This window comes from Castor canadensis, chromosome 8 (genome assembly GCF_047511655.1).
Source record: "Castor canadensis chromosome 8, mCasCan1.hap1v2, whole genome shotgun sequence".
Lineage (NCBI taxonomy): Eukaryota > Metazoa > Chordata > Mammalia > Rodentia > Castoridae > Castor > Castor canadensis.
In genome coordinates, this window is record NC_133393.1 from 140,273,257 (window position 1) to 140,292,012 (window position 18,756).

Genomic DNA, 18,756 nt, shown 5'->3' on the forward strand with positions numbered 1-18,756 from the left:
AACTCAGGGCCTCACACTTGCTAGGCAGACATTCTACCACTTGAGTGGCCCCAGTCCTTTTTGCTTTAGCTTATTTTGCAGGTAGAGTCTCAGGCTTTTGCCCGGGCCTGGCATAAGACCATAAACCCTCTCCCCCTGCCTGGCTCTCAGCGGGGACCACAGGCATACACCTTGTCCAGCCGGTGTTCCTCTTCAGTCAGCTAAATGCACGCTTATTTTTATTGAGGAAGTTGTAAAGAAGCTTTTTTTCCTTTCTCTAAAATATATCTGTCCATTTAGGAAGGGCAAAGTCAGGACTTGGCTGACCACAGAAGAAACAGGAACTCAGCCAGCACTGCCCTCGAAAGGCGATCTAACAGCAGTAGACTGCTCACCACGGCAGAGCCAACCGCTTGCTTCTGCTTTGAGCCAGGGACACCACACAGGCCACCAGCTGTCAGGGCCAAAAGTTCGCTTCCCAGGGGCTATGGGCGAACTGACTGAGTGCCAAGATGAACTTCCTAAGTAATGAAGCCACGAGGTCTCACACTGACCATGCAGGAATGCCAGCTTCCTGTCCAAGCAGCTGTCACATTCATGAAAGGGGAATTACAATGACTCTGTGACTTAGCCATTCCAAGAAGGTTGGCAATCTTGTGATCACATGACAAACGTAAGCCAATGCCAGGTGGCCACTGACAGGGGCTATGGACAAAGGGATTCCTTCTTCCTACAGCAGACTGGGCTCTGAGACCTCCAGGGGCGTCTCACTAGGGTTCCCTCCTACTTCACATCTCTCCTACTTAAAAATGTAAAACTGCATGGCATATTTCTCCCTTAAGCCATTTTGCTACTGCTTTCCTACAGCCATGGGACCATCAACACCATCTGCTTGCACAAAGGACCTCTTTTAAAGAATGCGTCATGCTCCCTGAAAAATACAAAGAAAGGTACAAAAAATTACAAAACACACCCACACCCCCACCATGCAGCTGGGAATTAAAACCCCTTCAGCCTTCACCTGCACTCTCTTCCCACCTAGCCCCTCACCCCTCACTCCTATGCACCCTTTGGTGTTTCTCACTCTCTTTAATGACTTTAGACTTTTATCACACACATGTATAACCCTTCAAGCAATCTAGAGAATTTTTACGCATTTTAAAGCCTTTTGTAATTAGCATATTCTGCAACTTGCTTTCTTTTTTCCCCACCTGTTTTACTGTGGGAATTGTAAGGAAATATAGGCCCCAAAAGTAACCACGTGGAGAGGAGTGATCTGGCCAAGAGATTCTTTATTGCTGGGCAGGAGAGGGAGAGAGGAGAAAGAGAGAGAGAGAGAGAGAGAGAGAGAGAGAGAGAGAGAGAGAGAGAGAGTTAGAGAAAAGGCAGGTGCTTAAATACCCCTCAGTGAGACTCAGCATGATCTGATTGTACATACATGGACTTCTAGCTCAGGAGTTAATGTAAATTGTCTAGAAAGGACCAGGTAGCAAATATTTTAGGCTTTGTGAGTCATACAATCTCCATTGCAACTACTCAACACTGATGTCATAGCACAAAAGAAGTCTAGGACAAAAAAAAAAAAAAAAAAAAGCAGGAAGCAAATGGGAGTGGTTGTGTACTAATAGAACTGAATAATGAAAACAGACCTCAGGCTACACCTGGCCCACAAACTGGAGTTTGCAAATATTCCTAGTGTGAATTGTATTTCCTTTTAATGCTGTTTCAATACTGGTCTGATATTAGTAAGGTGCTGGTTTTCTCTGGTTAGCATTTACCCAATATATCTTCCCCTTCTACTCCTTCCAATCTTCCTCTCCCTTCATTCTGAGGTACAGCTCTTACAAGCACATCCAGCTGGACTTGGCTTCTATTATCTGACCTGACAGTCTGTCTTTTAATCTGATACCTCGAGAATTGTTGCCACCATCATAGTTTGTGCTGTCTCTTGATGTTTGCTGTTTCTGTTACCTTTCCTCCTTGCCCTCCTTTGGACTGACTTCAATCCTGTCAATATTGGTTTCAATTTATTCCATAGCCACCGAGTCTTTTGATTGTCTCCTTCACTGTGGACCTTGCTTTGGGGGATCTTCTCCCCACCTACCCCACCCTGCCACCACCTCCATATATACACAGGTTGAATGTCCCTTATCTGAACCAGAAGTGTTTCAGATTTTAGACGTTTCAGACTTTGGAATATATGTATCTGCATAATGAGACATCTCGAGATGGGTCCAAGCAAGAGCGTGACACTTACTGGTGTTTCATACATACCTTACACACACAGCCTGAAGGTCATTTTAGATAATATTTTCAGGGCATCTATGTTTTCACTGCTACCCACCACGTGAGGTCAGGTGCAGAATTTTCACTGTTGGTGTCACGTCAGCACTCAAAAAGTTTCTGATTTTGGAGCATTACAGATTTTGTAATTTATGATTAGAGATACTAAACTATACATCCTTTAGAATTTCCTAAATTTAGTGAATTCTTTTGGTGGTAAACACTTGGTTTTCACCTAAAACTTTCTTTATTCTCATTAACAGGTCTGACTTAGCTGGGTATACAATTCAAAGCTGACGTTTTTCTCTCACTACTTTGAGATGATTATACCGTCTTCAAGTTCCTACTGTCCTATTCAAAAGTCTGCTGTCAGCCAGGGAAGTAGGTGAGTGTTAGAGAGTTTGCACATCATGCTCGAAGCCCTGGGTTCAATCCCCAGCACCACCAAAAAAAAAAAAAAACAGTCTACTGTTATCTTTCACTCCTTTATAGCAGCACTAATAGCAGTTGACATTTACAAAGGGCTTCCTGTGTGCTCAGCACTATTTTAAGAACTCTACAATAAAGAAAAAAGAAATCTACATATACTGACTAATTTAAATCTAACAATCCCCTGGCTAGGGGCGTGGCTCAAGTTCAAACCCCAGTACCATAAAAAATAAATCTAACAATCCTGTAAAATAGGTATTATTATTATTATCTCCATTTTACAAATGAGGAAACTGAGGCCTACAAAAGTCATTTGCCAAGCCGGGTGTGGTGGCTCACGCCTATAATCCTAATCCTAGCTACTAGGGAGGCAGAGATACAGAGGATGATAGTTCAAGGGGCAAAAAGGTCTGGAGACCCTCATCTCAATCAATAAAAGCTGGACATGGTGGCACATGCTTGTCATCCCAGCTACATGGGAAGCATAAATAGGAGGATGGACTCCAGGCTGGCCAGGTATAGAGCAAGACCCTATCTCAAAAATATTCAACACTAGCAAGCACTAAGCCCTGCGTTCAGACCCCAGTACCATTGAAAACAATTTTTTAAAGAATAACCAACACAAAAAGGGCTATTGTGGCACGAGTGGTAGAAGGCCTGCCTATCAAGCTTGAGGCCCTGAGTTCAAACACCAGGACCACTCCTGCCATACATACATATGTCATTTGTCTAATATCAAACTGTTATAAGTGAAGGACACAACCCCAGGTATGCTTGCTGTATGGTCTGTACTCAACTCCTATGCCTTTGGATCTTTGGGGCTGCTTTTAGTATTTTTTTCTTTTTGTCTGTCTAAATTACTTATTGACCTGCTTAGGATTTTTTGTGCTTTCTGAAATTTGAGGATTCTGTCTTCCATTAGTTCTGGAAAACTCTCAGAAATTATTCCTTTGACTATTGCCTCTCCCCCACTTCCTTCCTTCTCCTGCTGAAACTCCAATTACATAACATGTTACACATCTCATTCTGTCATTCAGTCAACTGTTTTCATAATATCCACCTCTGTGACCATGTCATATTCTGAGCAATTTTCTCAGGCTTATCTTCCAGCTTATTAATTTTTTCTTCACCTTTGTCTAATCTAATTAAAATCATTCTACAGGATTTTAAAGTTCAACAATTAAAATTTTAATTTCTGGAGTGTTACCTGAAGGACTGTAAGTCAGGTTACAATAGACTCCTGCACACCCACGTTTACTGCAGCATTATTCACGATAGCTAAACTATGGAAACAGCCAAGATGCCCCACAACTGATGAATGGATTAAAAAAAATGTGGTATCTATACACAATGGAATTTTATTCAGCCATGAAAAAGAATGAAATTTTGTCATTTGCAGGTAAATGGATAGAACTGGAGAACATCATCTTAAGTGCAGTTAACCAGGTCCAGAAAGCCAAAGGCCACGTGTTTTCTCTCTGTTGAATATAGGCCCAATACAAATGCAAGCAAAATAAAAACAGGCCATACTAAGTGAGAGGGAAGGTTAAAAAAAAACAAAAAAGAAAGTAAAGGAGGTGAATATAGCTTATATACTTTCTATACAAGAATGAATATAGAATTTTTAAACCTGTTGAAATTACCATAAGAAGGGGACTAAAGCAGAAAGGAGAAGAATAGAAGGGATGAACCAATTTGAGTTGTAATACATAAATACATGAAAATGTCACAATGAAACACCTTGTATTTTATACAAATAAAGATGTCTTTTTTTGAAAACAGAGAACAGGAAGGTAAAACAGGTCGTGTCTGGGGGCTGGTATCAGTGGGAGGGGGAGGATATAAGGCAAGGGTGAAGGAGGTGAGTGTAGTGGAAATACTATGTACTCATGTATGAAAATGGGAAAATGAGACCTGTTGAAACTCTTCCAGGAATGGGAGGGGAAGGGGATACAGGAGAGTGATGGCGGTGGGTGGGCGGGGTGGGGGGGTGTGAATTCAACTATGGTATATTGTAAGAACTTTGGTAAATGTCACAATGTACCCCAAGTATGGTAACAATAAAAAGATTTTTTAAAAATTCTGGAGTGTCTATTTGTTTCTTTTCAAAATCTGCCCAATCATTTTAGTAGTTTTGTCATTTTTGCTCTCATTTTCATCTTTTATATCTCCAAAAGCTTTAAACATTATCAAATGCCACTACTCTAACATCTGAAGTCCTATTCTTACCAGTTCTGCTGTTTGGCAATCTGCCTGATTCTCGCTTATGCTGGCTTACTTGTGTGCTTTTTAAATTTTGGATCGTGAGTTCACATTTGCTTGATCTAATCTTGAGAGTCCTGGGAGGACTGATGAGGTCAAGGCCTATTCACCCAGGGAGAGTTGGCACTTGCTTCTACCAGGAGTCCTGGGTCATTACCACGCACTTCAAGTTACTTCTCAATTTGGGATTACAAACCAAACACACATTAAATTCATACTTCAGTTTATGTGAGGACTATCTCAGGATTACATGGTTATGGGGAGACTTCCACAAACTCCCCACACACTGAAAAAATATCTAGGGCAAAGGCCAAGAGAGACAAGCATCCCTACTGTCTCCCTGCAGGAAAAGACGCCACCAGACTCACAAAAGTGTCTCCAACAATGCGCACATGTATGCCCAAGGCTCCCAGGTCAGCAGCACCCCAGGAGCTCTCACCATCCTGCTTCAGATCCTTGTTGTCTTTTTATTTTTTATTTTGGCAGGACTGGGGTTTAACTCAGGGTTTTGTACTCGCAAAGCAGGTGCTCTACGGCTTCAGTCATACCTCCGGTCCATTTTGCTTGGTTATTTTAGAGATGGGGTCTCTCAAACTACTTGCCCAGTCTAGCCTTGAACCGAGATCCTCCCAATCTCAGCCTCCCAAGTAGCTAGGATTACACGTGTGAGCCACTGGTAGGGCCAGCTCTCTCTTGTCACTGGTCCCAGGATTTCTCTCCAGCTTTCTCAGAGTTTGGTGATGCATTTAAAGGAACGGTCTTCCTATTTTACTCAGCAAGCAAGTGCTCTATACAGAAAGGCTTCTAGACTACCCAGTCTACCAAATGCTAGGAGTCAAAGGCCAAGAGCACCTTTTGAAGAGTGGAGGATATCTGTGTCCACTTATCTTCAAGAGTTCAACAAAACACTGGCTTCCAAATCCAGTTGTGAAAACACAGCTCCAGGGCCTTCCACACCTATGAATCAGAAGCTCCAGGGTTAAGACATCAGAACCTTCATTTTAAAACAAGCTCCCCAGGTGACGCAGATGTGCCACTAAGTTTGAGAACTACTGAAGTTTTAATTCTTTTTGCAAAATTACCACCTAATCTCCTTTTAACATTTTCTCATTCTTCTAACAAAATTCAATCTCCTTTTACCACTTTATCTCCTTTCACTATCCAGGATGTATGCCCTGTTGAAAGAGGAAAATGGATTCCAGAGCTCAACCAGCCACCCCCACTACAGTTTCAGAAAACCTTGGCACTCAGCAGCAAAAGTCAGGACAAAAAGGAATCATTATTCCATTCAGGAGGGCTTCTTGATATTGCATTTTTTATATATTTCTTATTTTCTTTTTCGAAACAGGGTCTCACCAGCCAAGGTTGGCCTCAAACTGGCAATCCTCCTGCCTCGACTTCCCAAGTGCTGGAATTACAGGCACTGTGCCTTCACGCCTGTCTGGGTGCAGATTTGAATCTAGCAAACAGTCCCCATGCTGAGCTCTGCTTGCACATGATCCCATACTGTCTCCATCCCTCACACTTTTAGGAACCAGATGGACTAAATGAACACTGGGACACTGAAAGGACAGATGTCCAGGAACCCCTGACATCACATACAAAAAAGTCTGTGTGTGCAAGGGACACGTGGAACAGTGCGGACTGCCTGTTTTTCTAATGACAGAACACACAGCTTTCTCCAGGGTTCCTGACTCCATTATCCTCTGTCCCTGGCAGGCAGGAAAAGCATATTTCTGGTGGTACAACTGAGCCTCCTTCATTATTAGCAACATACATTCTTATCAGACATATTATTAAAACTTCCCAAGTATATTCTTTAGAACCTCAAAATAGACTTATTGTCTCAAAAAAATGATTCCATGTCAAATTTATTCTGGAAACAATAAATCTACATCCTCTCCCTTGGACATCCATGCATTTTAAAGGCTCTGACGCACTGGTTCTAAAGCTAGTGCTGAAAAGCCAAGCTATAAAAACTTCTTCATATGTATTTTCCATATCCTTTAACTACCTCTCTCAGAAGCAGAACACAGTGTGAGAAATACCAGCCTAATTCTAAAGTGATCCCAAGAGGAGCTCTCTGCCCTACAGCAGCTCCTTGAGGAATCTGTTTATTACCATCGTTATTTATTATTTCATTAGCCATGAACACTATCCTTGTGCCTTTATTTTCTACATGCTCTGCTTGCATCACTGTGCTATACACACTCACAACTATTAGGTGCTCTCAACCCAGAACTCTGAATAAATCCTTCAATACCTCCAAATAAAAACTTCTGACACTCCCCACTCATCTCCAGCCCACCTTCCATAGCTTAATATGTGCTATAGCCTCACAAGGAGCCAAATATCCTAAATAGCCCAGGCTCTAAGATTACTGCTGAAAGAAAAGAGAAAGAAAGAGGGAGAGAGAAAGAAAGGAGGGAGGGAAGGGATGAGGAATGGAAGAAGGGAGGGAGAGAGAGAGAAAGTCTTCTAGATTGTCCAAACACAAAGCTGGAGCAACCCCTCTGAGAGAAGCAGGAATGCTTCTGTTCTGTGCCTAACAGGACAGGCTAGTTAGCTAATGAGCACACAAGGCAGGATGAAGATTACACTCAACGACACATACAGTGCACAGCACAGCAAAAAACAAGAGACTGTGCACCAACCGACTCAGTCCTTGAAATTAAAATCACACTCTGATTCCCTCAAGCTCATCACTTTAGGGCAGGGCTGCACACCTAGGATGTTTAGCAGCATCCCTGGCCTCTACCCACCACAGGCCAGCAGCACACCTTCTTCCCTATTTTGGAACGAGTAAGGTCTCCAATCCTCACCAAAAACCCTCTGCAGTGCAAAACTCCCCTCAAGTCCCGATGAAAACCACCGTCCTACTGCAAAGTCCAAGTTCAACTGCAACGTCTAACATTTTGACTAGAGATTATAAAGCAGTACTTCATCTACTCGAGTTCCAAAGCTTTTCTTTGAGCTGACTTCCATAAAGAACACATAAACACTACCCTTCCAACAGTCTCAGGTTAAAAGAATGACAGGAAGAAATCCCAAATAAGGAATGTCTTACAAAGTAGGTGGTCTTCCTTAAAACTGTCAAGGTCATCAAAAACAGAGAAAAGTCTGAGAAACCACAGCAGGGAAATGAACCTGAAGAATGACTAAATGTCAAATGCTATCCTGGATGGACTCTTCCACCAGAAGAAAGACATTAGGTAAAAATCAGTGGAATATGAGTAAACCATGGATGATGTGCCAACACTGGATCACTAATTGTCACAAATACACCTCGGGAATAAGAAAGGGTCATAGGGAGTATAGAAACTACATGATGTCTCTGCAAATCCAAAACTAATCTAAAAATTAGGTTATTTTTAAGAAATTTACATTACAAAGGGTGTGTGTGGTGGGGGGAAATAAGAAAGGATTAGAACAAAACTTTGGAAAGACCATTTGCTCATGAAGGCTACATTCTGGGGGCCCTGGCAATGGAAGATGCCTGAAGGGGCTGTTTGGATTAAGGAAGGAGATCAAGTGACCAGAAAGGTGAGAAAATTCTTTGTCAAAATCGGGAAGAGAGAAAACAAAATTGTTTTGCCCTCTTGCAACTGGAGAAAATGGAAGTATTAGTGTTTTCTCCTAACCTCTTGGTCCTACTGGGTCCCTCCCTATCTGTTATCTGTCAACCAATAGCCTTTAGCCCACTCCTGGGTGCTTACTAAGCATTTGTTGAATGAACTCAGGTTGGGCAGGTGTATTACCAGAGATTTCACTAGAGGAGGGTAGGCATGGTGCAGACCCAGACAGGACGAAGAAGCAAAGTCAAACTAAAGTCCCCAAGTTTTCAGGGCTGAGATAGAGACACGTGTGTGTGCGTAAAACTGAAGTTGAGAGGTTAGGTGATTTGTTCAAGGATACATGGCAAGGTATGGGTCTGCCCAAAGAAGGAGACAAGACCCCAGGACTAAATTACCCACCTCCACCTCTTAGTACATGTGCTTCCCTGACTGACAGTAACTTAATAAGAAGTAGTAATAGCTATTCTCAACCGATTATCTCCAGCTACTAGGTTCCACATTACCTCCTTACAGTAACTGAGGAAACCAGACTCAGGGAGGAAAGGAACTTAGGCGTTCACACTCCAAAGTTCCCCTCAGACTGTCACACCACAGACCAAAAGAACTCTGCTCCAACACTGATCTCGATCACCCAACACTTCAGGTGTCGCCTGCACAACTGAACGGACTTCCGGATGGACTCATCCTTTCCCAATAGAGCCCTGTGGGTTGGGATTACCTGTCTCCCCACTCCACAGATGAAGAAACACAAACTTCGTGACCTCCCACAACTCACAGGCAGCAAGCAGCAAGTTTTTATCAAAAGATCAGAATAGCAAAAATTTTGCCTGCTGCTTCTTAGAAAACTGAAGACGCAATTACATCAACCCAGCAACTGTTCTCCTGAGCATTTCCAGAAATGAAAATGTGGCTGGCAGTGCGGCTCAAATGGCAGAGCATCTGCCTAGCAAGTTCAAGGCCCTGAGTGCTGCCAAAAAAAAAAAAAAATTAAAACACTTCGGGAAATGAAAATGTCTGTTCACACAAAAACCCAGTGCATGATATTTACACCCTCTGATCTGTAAGAGTCAAAGACTAGGTGCAATCTACACGTCTGTTGATGAGTGAACTGTGGTGAAACCATTTACTGTATAACTGTGGTACATGCATACCAGGGAACATAAATACCGGCAATGAAAAGGAAAACACCATTGTTCTGGGCACACCTATAATCCCAGGCTTTGGGAGGCGGAGGCAGAAGGATGGCAAGTTTGAGACCAGCCATAGTGAGACCCTGTCTCAAAATAAATATATAAACAGCCAGTTGAGGTAGCTCAGATCCATAATCCCAGCTACTTGAATGGGAGATAGGAGGATCTAGGTTCTAGACTAGCCCAGTTTGCAAGTTCCTACCTAAAAAATAGCTAAAGCAAAAAGGTCTGGAGTTTAGCTCAAGTAGTAGAGCACTTGCCTACTAAGCACAAGGCCCTGAGTTCAAAACCCCAGTACCTCCAAAATAAATAGAGTCAATATGAGGGCCTTGTGATGAACTGCTCAGTACCTTGACTGTGATGATGAATACACAAACATACATGCAAGAAAACTGTACACATGTACACATACATAAACACACTAGCACAAATAAAGGAGGCAACTGACCTAAGGATGATACTGGTTATGATAACTGCACTATCGTTTTGCAAAATTTTGCCACTGGGAGAAACCATGTAAAGGGTATGCCAGATCCCTCTGTATTATCTCTTAAAACTGCATGTAAATATACAATTATCTCAAATTTTTTAATTAAAAAAAAATCCTGCCTGCCCAAAAGCTGGAGTAGATGATCGTCTTTCCTTCATCTGTGAGGTCTGCACTTCCCAATGTCTCCAAAGCTGAGTCTTCCACAATATCACACAATTGCCTGGAAGCCAAAGCAATATGAAACCTGGCAAAGGGAAACTACTAAAAGCAGCCACTCTACCACCGAATTCTGCATTGCTAAACCACTTTGAATTCACTCAGAAAATCACTTGCACTGATTTCATCTCACTAAACTGACTTCTGGCCAAAAGACAGAAAATGTGATTCTACAAAGGTTCTCTCACCAAACATTCTCTCCCTGTCGCTAAATGCCAGCTCCACCCAAAACCTAACCAAAAAATCAATACTAAATTTCTGTTCAGAACCTTCCCTTAAGTAAAGCTGCAATGAATTATCACTGGCCCTTGACACCCGTGGTGTCAAGTGCTTCCTGCTACTAGGAAGCAGCAGAGTAGCAGACAAGACAATAGGTTAGGGACTGAGGTCAAAACCTTGACCTTGGCCAGATCCCTTAAACTTGAGTCCCCCTTATTCCCATCTTTAGAATGGGGATATGGCACCTCCTTCCAAGCCTATCGTTAGATTTCTGAGAAACAATCCTGGTGGCTGGCACTCTAGTATTTATTAGCTCCTCTCTCTGTGTCACCCGTTTCACTTAGTAACAACTGAGCCCAGCTCATTCTAGGTGCACATGGCACAAGGTATTCACACACTTCCTCCGAATGTCCTCCTCACTGGGGTCAGTAGATACCAGAACCCTTCCATCTTGGACCCTCCCCATCTCAAACACAGCACATCCCACCCCACCCCAACTCGCAAAAGGGAAAACATCAGCCTCAGGACACTGTCACCACCTGCCCGGGAGCCAGGATAACCGGACGCGCCTGCCTCCGGCTGTTATTGTAATTAATACTGGTTAATAACAACACCTAACGGGGGGAGGGGGAGACTGTCCCCCGAATGATGCCCGTGGATCCCCTAGGACCGACCAAAGCGCTTTCAATGCAGATTCCTGGGTAAAAATCCCAAGAAAGTGTAAAACAGCTTTCCCAACAGTAGAAAGACTTCGGAAGTTTCTGGGGACGCATTTTTCCGCGTTTCCCGGAGCCGCTGGGCAGAGGCGATGCTGCCCGCAGTCCCGGGTAGAGGGACCGAGGGTCACGATCGCAGGGTCCTGGAGGTCAGCGGCGGGACCGGCGCGGGACCCAGGGTGCCCGCTGACCTCAGGGAGGGAACCTGCCGCCCAGCCAGACCCGGAAGGGCCCCAGCCCCCAGGAGCGGGAGGGTCTGGGGCGCCGAGCCACTCACCGTGCGTGCTTCTCTTCGCCTCCTGGTAGCGCTCCCACAGGTAGCGCTTCATGTCCGCCGCGGTCCCGGGAGCGGTGCACAAGGGCCGAGCGGGGCCCGCGTGCGGCCGTCCCCGGGCCGCAGCCCCGCAGTCACCCCGCAGGGCCACCGCTGCCGTCGCCGCCGCCCTAGCTCCGGCCCCGCGGGCCACCGCCGCGGCCACCGTGGCCATGCCTGCCGCCGCCTGGCTGCTAGTGGCGCCGCAGGGACAGCACAGGGTCCGCGCTCAGCCCCGCGGGCGGGCGGCTCCCTACGTGGGAGCACGTGGCGGCGCAGCCCCGCCTCCGGCAGCCGCGGGGCGGGGCCTGGGAGGACGGGGGCGGGGCCTCAGCTGTCCGGGTTCTGCACGCGGCCTGCTATAGTCACTTCCTGACCCTGCGGCTTGTGGGGATGGCGTGCGTTGTGACGAGGCCACACGGAATGGAATGACTCGTCGCCGCTTCTGGGCCACAAAACGCGACCCCGGCGCCTCCCGTAGGGCCCCTTTCCACCTTCTTCCTGCATTCTGTGATGGTCCCATTAACTATGGCCAGGCACGCGAACAGTGACCCCACCCCCACTCCATCTGCTCTGCCCCCGGCTCCGGAAGGTGACCTCTCCCCGCATTAATGGCCTCTGCAGTCTAGACCTTCCCTGGATCTCCGGGACCTGTCTGGGATGACCCTGATCTCCAGCTTGGATCCATTCAGGCCCGTCTTTTAAAGGGCAGTTGGGCGGAGGTCCCACACGTGAGCTAAGGTCATCTGGAAAATCCCAGACCCCAGTAAGTTTGAAGGGAACCCACATTGCTCTGGGAGTGAACAGCCTGGAAGGCCAGTGGCCCACGCTAGTTTTCCACCTCAAGAGGTCCTCTGGATGCCATCAACCTACCCCTGGCCACGCTCAGAACCTGTTTTGTTTACAGGCTTAGCTGCACCTGTTCTGGGCCTTGTGGTTCCACCAAAGTCAAACAAACAGTAACCTCCCCACCAGGCAGCACTTCTGTGTAGGCTGAGTCAGACTTGTCTTCTACAGAATGATGTCACCCACCCAGGACCCACCTTACAATTACTGGACCCAACCCCAAGGACTTCCTCTCTATGGTCATCATTGAGCAGGGTGCCAGGGGATGTAGGGAAATAGCTCTCTAGGCTGGCTGACTGCCAGGGAGACCATACTGCCATATGTGAAGTAGGTGGGGCACTAGTATATGCTTAGGTTATGGGCTGGAGGAGTCAGGAGATGGTGCCTGGGAAAAGGCAGCATCCAGGTTAGATCATGACCCTTAATAACTACCATTAGTTGAAGACTTGCTATGAACATTATTTCATGAAATCCTCTCCTGGATTTTCGAAGATAGGTTCCATCATTTCTCTCTTGAAATTGAAGCTAAAGAGAGGTGTATGCCTAAAGTCATACAGCTGAGTCTCTCCTATTGGCTTTCTAGGTGTATGTATGACTTAGTTGGGTGATAGGATGAAGATATCCAAGAAGTAAACTTTGTTTACATTGTTAACTAACAATGTTTTACAAATCACTGATAAAATGGGGGATGATATAAATACTCAAAATAAGCTGGCATGGTGGTACATACCTATAATCCCAGTTACTGGAGAGGCAGAGAGAGGAGAATTCAGAGTTGGAAGAGAGCCCAAAGTTAATAACACCCTATCTCAAAAACAAAAACAAAAAAAAAACCCAAAGAAGCTGGGGCATGGTTCAGGTGGTAGAGCACTTGCCTACCATGGCAAGGCCCTGGGAGAAAAGTTCAAAATATGATAACAAATCCATGGGCTTTGGTTCTTTAAACTTACTTTATGGTTTTAATGTACTCCAATTTATATCTTTTCTTATTTATGTTTAATAAAAAAGATGATAACTGTCAATTTTGTTTAGATGAATCCATAAATTCAAAGTAAATAAACCACAGCAATGTAAAAATCACACATCAGAACTTTAGTAAGATTTCTTCCAGGTATATTTTTAGAACCAAGACTGTGAGATGAACATTATTCTAACCACTATAGAAATGTGTACCACTTAAAAGCTGTTCTTATCAGCTGTTCTTATAATATTTGAGGGGCCAAAAAAATGTATCCAGACCTCTATTATTATCCCTCCTAAGTGTTTTAGAAGAAAATATCCAATTACAGAGTTCTAAATAAAGACAAGCAGGAAAAACAGACACAAAAGAGCCTGCAATAATTTTTATTCCTTACTAATGTCATTTGAAGTCTTTACCAGTTTCATTTCTATTTGAGAGCTTCCCTGAAAAACAGACTTCTGTGGCATCAAGCTGTACTCTGGACTATGAAAAAGCCACTTTTCTGATATGAGTTCAGATATGGGTTCCCAGGGATTATCTGTGCTAGGAGGCACCAGCAGGGGATGACTGTAAATTGTGATTTGACCTTCTCCACTCTCATTTCTAGCAGACAAAATCCTTTGCCTTGAAACCCTCACCAAGCCATTCATCTTGTCCGAAGACATAATGTTAAAGGGACAGCCTTTCTTTTTCTTTGGTGCTTCCTTTCTTGGGCCTGTCCATGTTTCCACGTTATTTTGTGCCTTCCTTTGGGGCTTTTCCTCAGCAGAAATGCACGAAACAGGCCTCAAGATCACTTTCCCTTTGCTGGAAGCATATTTGGATTTATCCAAAATCGGATGAGCTGCCAACTCTATACTTTGAGCCCTGTGTAACTTACTTGAGTGTACACACAGGGCAGAGTTCACTGTATTAGTACCCTGAGCGCTGTGGTAGTTTAATTTAGGCAAGAGTCCCCGTAGTGAAGAGCCCTTCTTAGAGCCTTCAGGACTCTGCTGGCTCATGCCTTGAGGCCATCTCCTGCCCCGGATCTGCTCAATTTCTCTCAGAAGGCTGCAAAAGATTGAAAGTTATCAACAGGTCATATACATACAACATGAGTAATCAGAAACATGTTTCTTTTGATACATGAAACAGACTCACTGCAGGATTCCTTGGATTGATGAATGAGAAGATCCCAGGTGGTTCCCCCTTATATGAAGAGACTTATACAAATAGCCTACTGCCTCAATCATAGCATGATGACAGGAGTCACTTGCCAATATTTGACCTGCTGAATATATGAAAATAAGAATATTAGAATTTTTTAATTACTCCTAGATTCATATATTTAAAAGAAAATTTTTAAAAATTTACAAAAGATAGCACTGAAAGAATACTATTTAATACTCTGCCAAAAACATCTAACTTGAGACTGATCATGAAGAAATAACTGAGGCCAGATGTGGTGGTTCACGTCTATAATCCCAGCTGCTCAGGAGGTGGAGATCATAAGGCTTGAAGTTCCAGGCCAGCCTGGATGAAAAGTTCTGCTGGAGACACCCAACAATAAATGCTGGGTCACTGGGTTTGTCTGTCATCCCAGCTATCCAGGAAACCCACATAGGATCACAATCCAGGCTGGCCCAGGCATAAATGTGAGATCCTATTTGAAAAATGGCTAAAGCAAAAAGGGCTTGGGGCATGGTTCTTGAGCAAAGTGGTAGTGTACCTACCTAGCAAGCACAAACCCCAGTACCACCACCAAAAAAATAGAAAGAGAAAGGGAAGGAGGAAGGGAGGGAGGGAGAGGAAGAGAAGGAGATAGAGAGGGAAATAGGGGAGGAAGAAGGGGGACAGCAGGGTGGGGGGCAGGGGGGAGAAAGGGAAAGAGAAAGAGAGAGGGGAAAGAGAAAGGGAAAGAAAGGAAGGAAGGAAGGAAGGAAAGAAGGAAGGAAGGGGGAGAGAGAGAGAAAGAAAGAATGAGAGTGAGAGAGAAAGAAAGAGATTAAACAACATTGGGGCAGGAAAGCTAAGGCGAAAGGCCCAAAAGACAACTCAAACTCTTCCAAAATGAAAATGTCGATATCATGAGTGATAAAAGAAGACTAGGTAAGTATCTACATAGACAACCAAATACAATGTGAGATCCTCACTAGGGTCTGAACGTGTAGCTCAGTAGTAAAGCACTTGCCTAACATATATGAGGGCCTGGATTCCATCCTTAGCAACACACATGCACGCACGCACACACACACACTAGCTTCCATAGCATTTTGTATCAAAAAGCAAGCAGCTAGAATGGGCATTACTAGAATACTTGGGAAATGTGAAGACGGGCTATACATTAGATAAAAGTCTTACATAATTGTTAAATTTCCTAGTTTAGTTATTGTATTGCAGTTATGTAGGGAAAGTCCTTGTGCTCGGAAGACAAATGCTGAAGAATTGAAGTAAAAGTGTCACATTTGCAATTTTCAAATGGCCCAGAAAAATGTGTGTGTCTCTAAGAGAGAATGAAAATATGGCAAAACGTTAAAAACTCAAGAATAGAGGTAAAGGTAACAAGGTAACACAGTAGTTCATTACACCATTCTTAAATTTCTCTATGGGTTTGTAATTTTTCAAAATTAAAAAAAATCAAGAAAAACTTTTGCCAGGTGCTATTGTTCATATTAATTATTCTAAAATTTGTTAATCATAAAAAGGAAATCTACATTACAATCTAATTCACAAATGGTACTCTTTTATTTCTTTTGCCCATTACCAACACCAAGTTTAAGAGGATGAGTTTATACTACTGACTACAAACATAACATAAAGCTGGTGCGGGAAGCGGGGGTGAGGGGACAGGAGGGGACATTGATCTGAACATGATAAAGAGACCCCTAGGGTGAGAGGACTCCCAAGAGGAACATGTGACCCAGTCCCTGTATTAATACCACAGATGTATGGGAATAATTAGCATCTGTGAGGATTGAGCAATCCCGTAAAATATAAACTATCAGCATTTGTCTTTTTCCCATTTATTCCTTCCATAGGACACACATCCACATGGCTCCAAGATGAAAACGTAGCAAAAAATCAGTGAAAAGCATCTCTCGATTCCTCTGTGAAGTCTTCTAAAATGTAACCACTAAGATAGGTTTCTAGTATGTCCTTCCAAAGAATTTTCAATGTGTGTCCATTTAAATTGTCTTTTAAAAGGATGAAAACGGAAGGAAGTTGGATAATTTGCTCTAATTCAAGGTAGAACAATCCTGGGTCGGCTTCACTACCAAATTCATGCCCTTGACTGCTACCCTAGGCTGCCTCTTCTTCCCCATTCTGGATTGCCCTTCTAAGTGTCAGTGACTTCTGCTTGTGTGTTCTCTCTCTCCCTCTCCCTCCCTCCCTCCCAAGTCTCATATTGCCTGCAGCTTTTCTAGAAATCTTATAGGGAGTTTCAGCCCCCTGTTTGTGATGACCAAGTTGCTTTGGTTTTAATTGGCCTTGGAAGGAAAAATGAAGAAAAGTATGGTGTCTCACATGTTTGGTAAGCTGGAACCCATTTGCACAGTCTCTGGCCTCCCAGTACCAGATCCTGCAGGTGTGACAGTTGATTCTCCCCATGGCCCTTTAAGAAGCACTGACAGCTGTAGGACTGAGACTTTCATAGGAGCAGCTTCTGCTGTCCTCACTCCCCAGATTCCCTCTGCCACACACCTTATGCCTCAGGCCCCTTTCCCCTGGACTTGCACCTATGATTATGAACATCAGAACTTTTTTGGACAAAAACAGATTCCTTCTGGCAGGAAGTAAGCTACCAGGAAAAGGTGTCTTCCCCTTGATCCACAGCTCCAGCCCACCCCACCTTTCCCTGCAGTTGGTACCAGCTGGACCAGCTTGGTCAGTCCTCTCAACCCAGGACAGGACAGGCTACTTGGAACTGCTGAAAAGTTACCTAACCTCCTCCTGCTGCAAACCTTTGCTCTGGATGGGGAAGGAACCTAACATTTAACTGCTTATTTTGTGGATTGTTTTATCTCATGAAATCTTTAGAATAATCCTACAGACAGACAGTACTGGCCCCTACTAATAATAAGAAAACTGAGACTCAAAGAAGTGAGGTATGTCCACAAACCCAGAAAATGGCAGAACTAGGATTCTCAGGTCCCTAGAGTCCTAGACCATAACTTCTGGAAGTGAGAGAAGAAAACACGATTCTCCCTGTGGCACTGATTCCTTGGGAGATTTTCCCAAAAACTACACCTAGGAAGGAACATTTCCCATGTTGTATGTCTTGGGCAGAAACATAGCCACCTTTTTTCCACTGGAGCATGAATTCAGGTGAGAAGAGGAGGGGAAAACTATTCTGATTTTAAGTAGCACATTTTCCTCCTCATCCTCCTTTATTTTCAGTGCTTTTCATTAAAAAGAATGTGGCATTTTTTGAAAGCACAGTCTTTCTAATCTTTGTTGTATATAAACTTATACCTGTAATTCTAGCTTTTTATAATATTTTCTGTCTCCAAATAGGTGAATTTTTGCAATGCCAGTCCTGTATGAGAACTATCTACTTCCTCCTGGGCCACAGTTACTTGCATTGTCACCAGGTAACCGTGAGACCTCAGGTGTTAGTGAAGGTCCTCAGAAATTCCTGGTGAATGAGATTGAGACTCCCTGGGTGCCACCCAACAGTGAACTTCCCCTGGGTACTCAGAGCAAATGGGATTGAGCAGCAAGACTATCACAGCCAAAATGCTGTGCTCAGAACATGGGCTGAAAATAATGAGGAAAGACTCTGCAGTGTCCGAGTGCTCTTTGTTCAAAGTTTCTTTTTGTTTGATGATTAGACAGTCTAAAGCATCTTTGCCAAAAATCTTTCAGTTTGAGAAATTAAGTTTGTTCATGTTTTCAATACATTTGTGCATCTATAAACAGATTAGGGAAAGAGCTATCATTAAATAAAAAAATAAAAGATTGCAATTGTGTATTTCCATGGGCCCTCAATTTTGGCCCTCTAGAAAACATTGGAGAGGTTGGGGATCTCTACCTGCCTTCACTGACAACAGAGTCTAATCTGGCTCAGAAGGCCTGGGTTGCAGATGGCAAACATCGCCCTCAGTCGTCCCCCAGAACTGCATGAGCTCTTGGAACCAATCAGTCTTTTGATCCTATCACTCCATCAAATCAAGGGTTCCTTGTGATCTCTATGTTGTTAAAAATAAAAGTCTGTTCTGAATCTGGTGGTCAGTTCTCACCACTCTCCTTTCTTGGCTTCCATGATTGTCCTAATTCTTTCTATAGCCATTCTTT

At 43.9% G+C, this 18,756-nt stretch overlaps 1 protein-coding gene across 2 annotated transcripts in view; it reads right to left on the bottom strand.

Annotated features, from left to right (window-relative positions):
- Nt5dc3 (5'-nucleotidase domain containing 3) overlaps nucleotides 1-18,756 on the bottom strand; it is a 77,899-nt gene that overhangs the window by 49,345 nt on the left and 9,798 nt on the right. Inside the window, exons 2-3 of one of the 2 annotated variants that reach the window (XM_074084260.1) lie at nucleotides 14,623-14,752; nucleotides 14,360-14,532 (exon numbers count right to left, since the gene is read on the bottom strand). In XM_074084260.1, the coding sequence (XP_073940361.1) occupies nucleotides 14,360-14,532; nucleotides 14,623-14,714 (265 nt within the window). In that variant the 5' untranslated portion in view covers nucleotides 14,715-14,752. Of the gene's footprint in view, nucleotides 1-11,636; nucleotides 11,863-14,359; nucleotides 14,533-14,622; nucleotides 14,753-18,756 lie in introns of those variants that run through there. The other variant, XM_074084261.1, reaches the window with a different exon arrangement.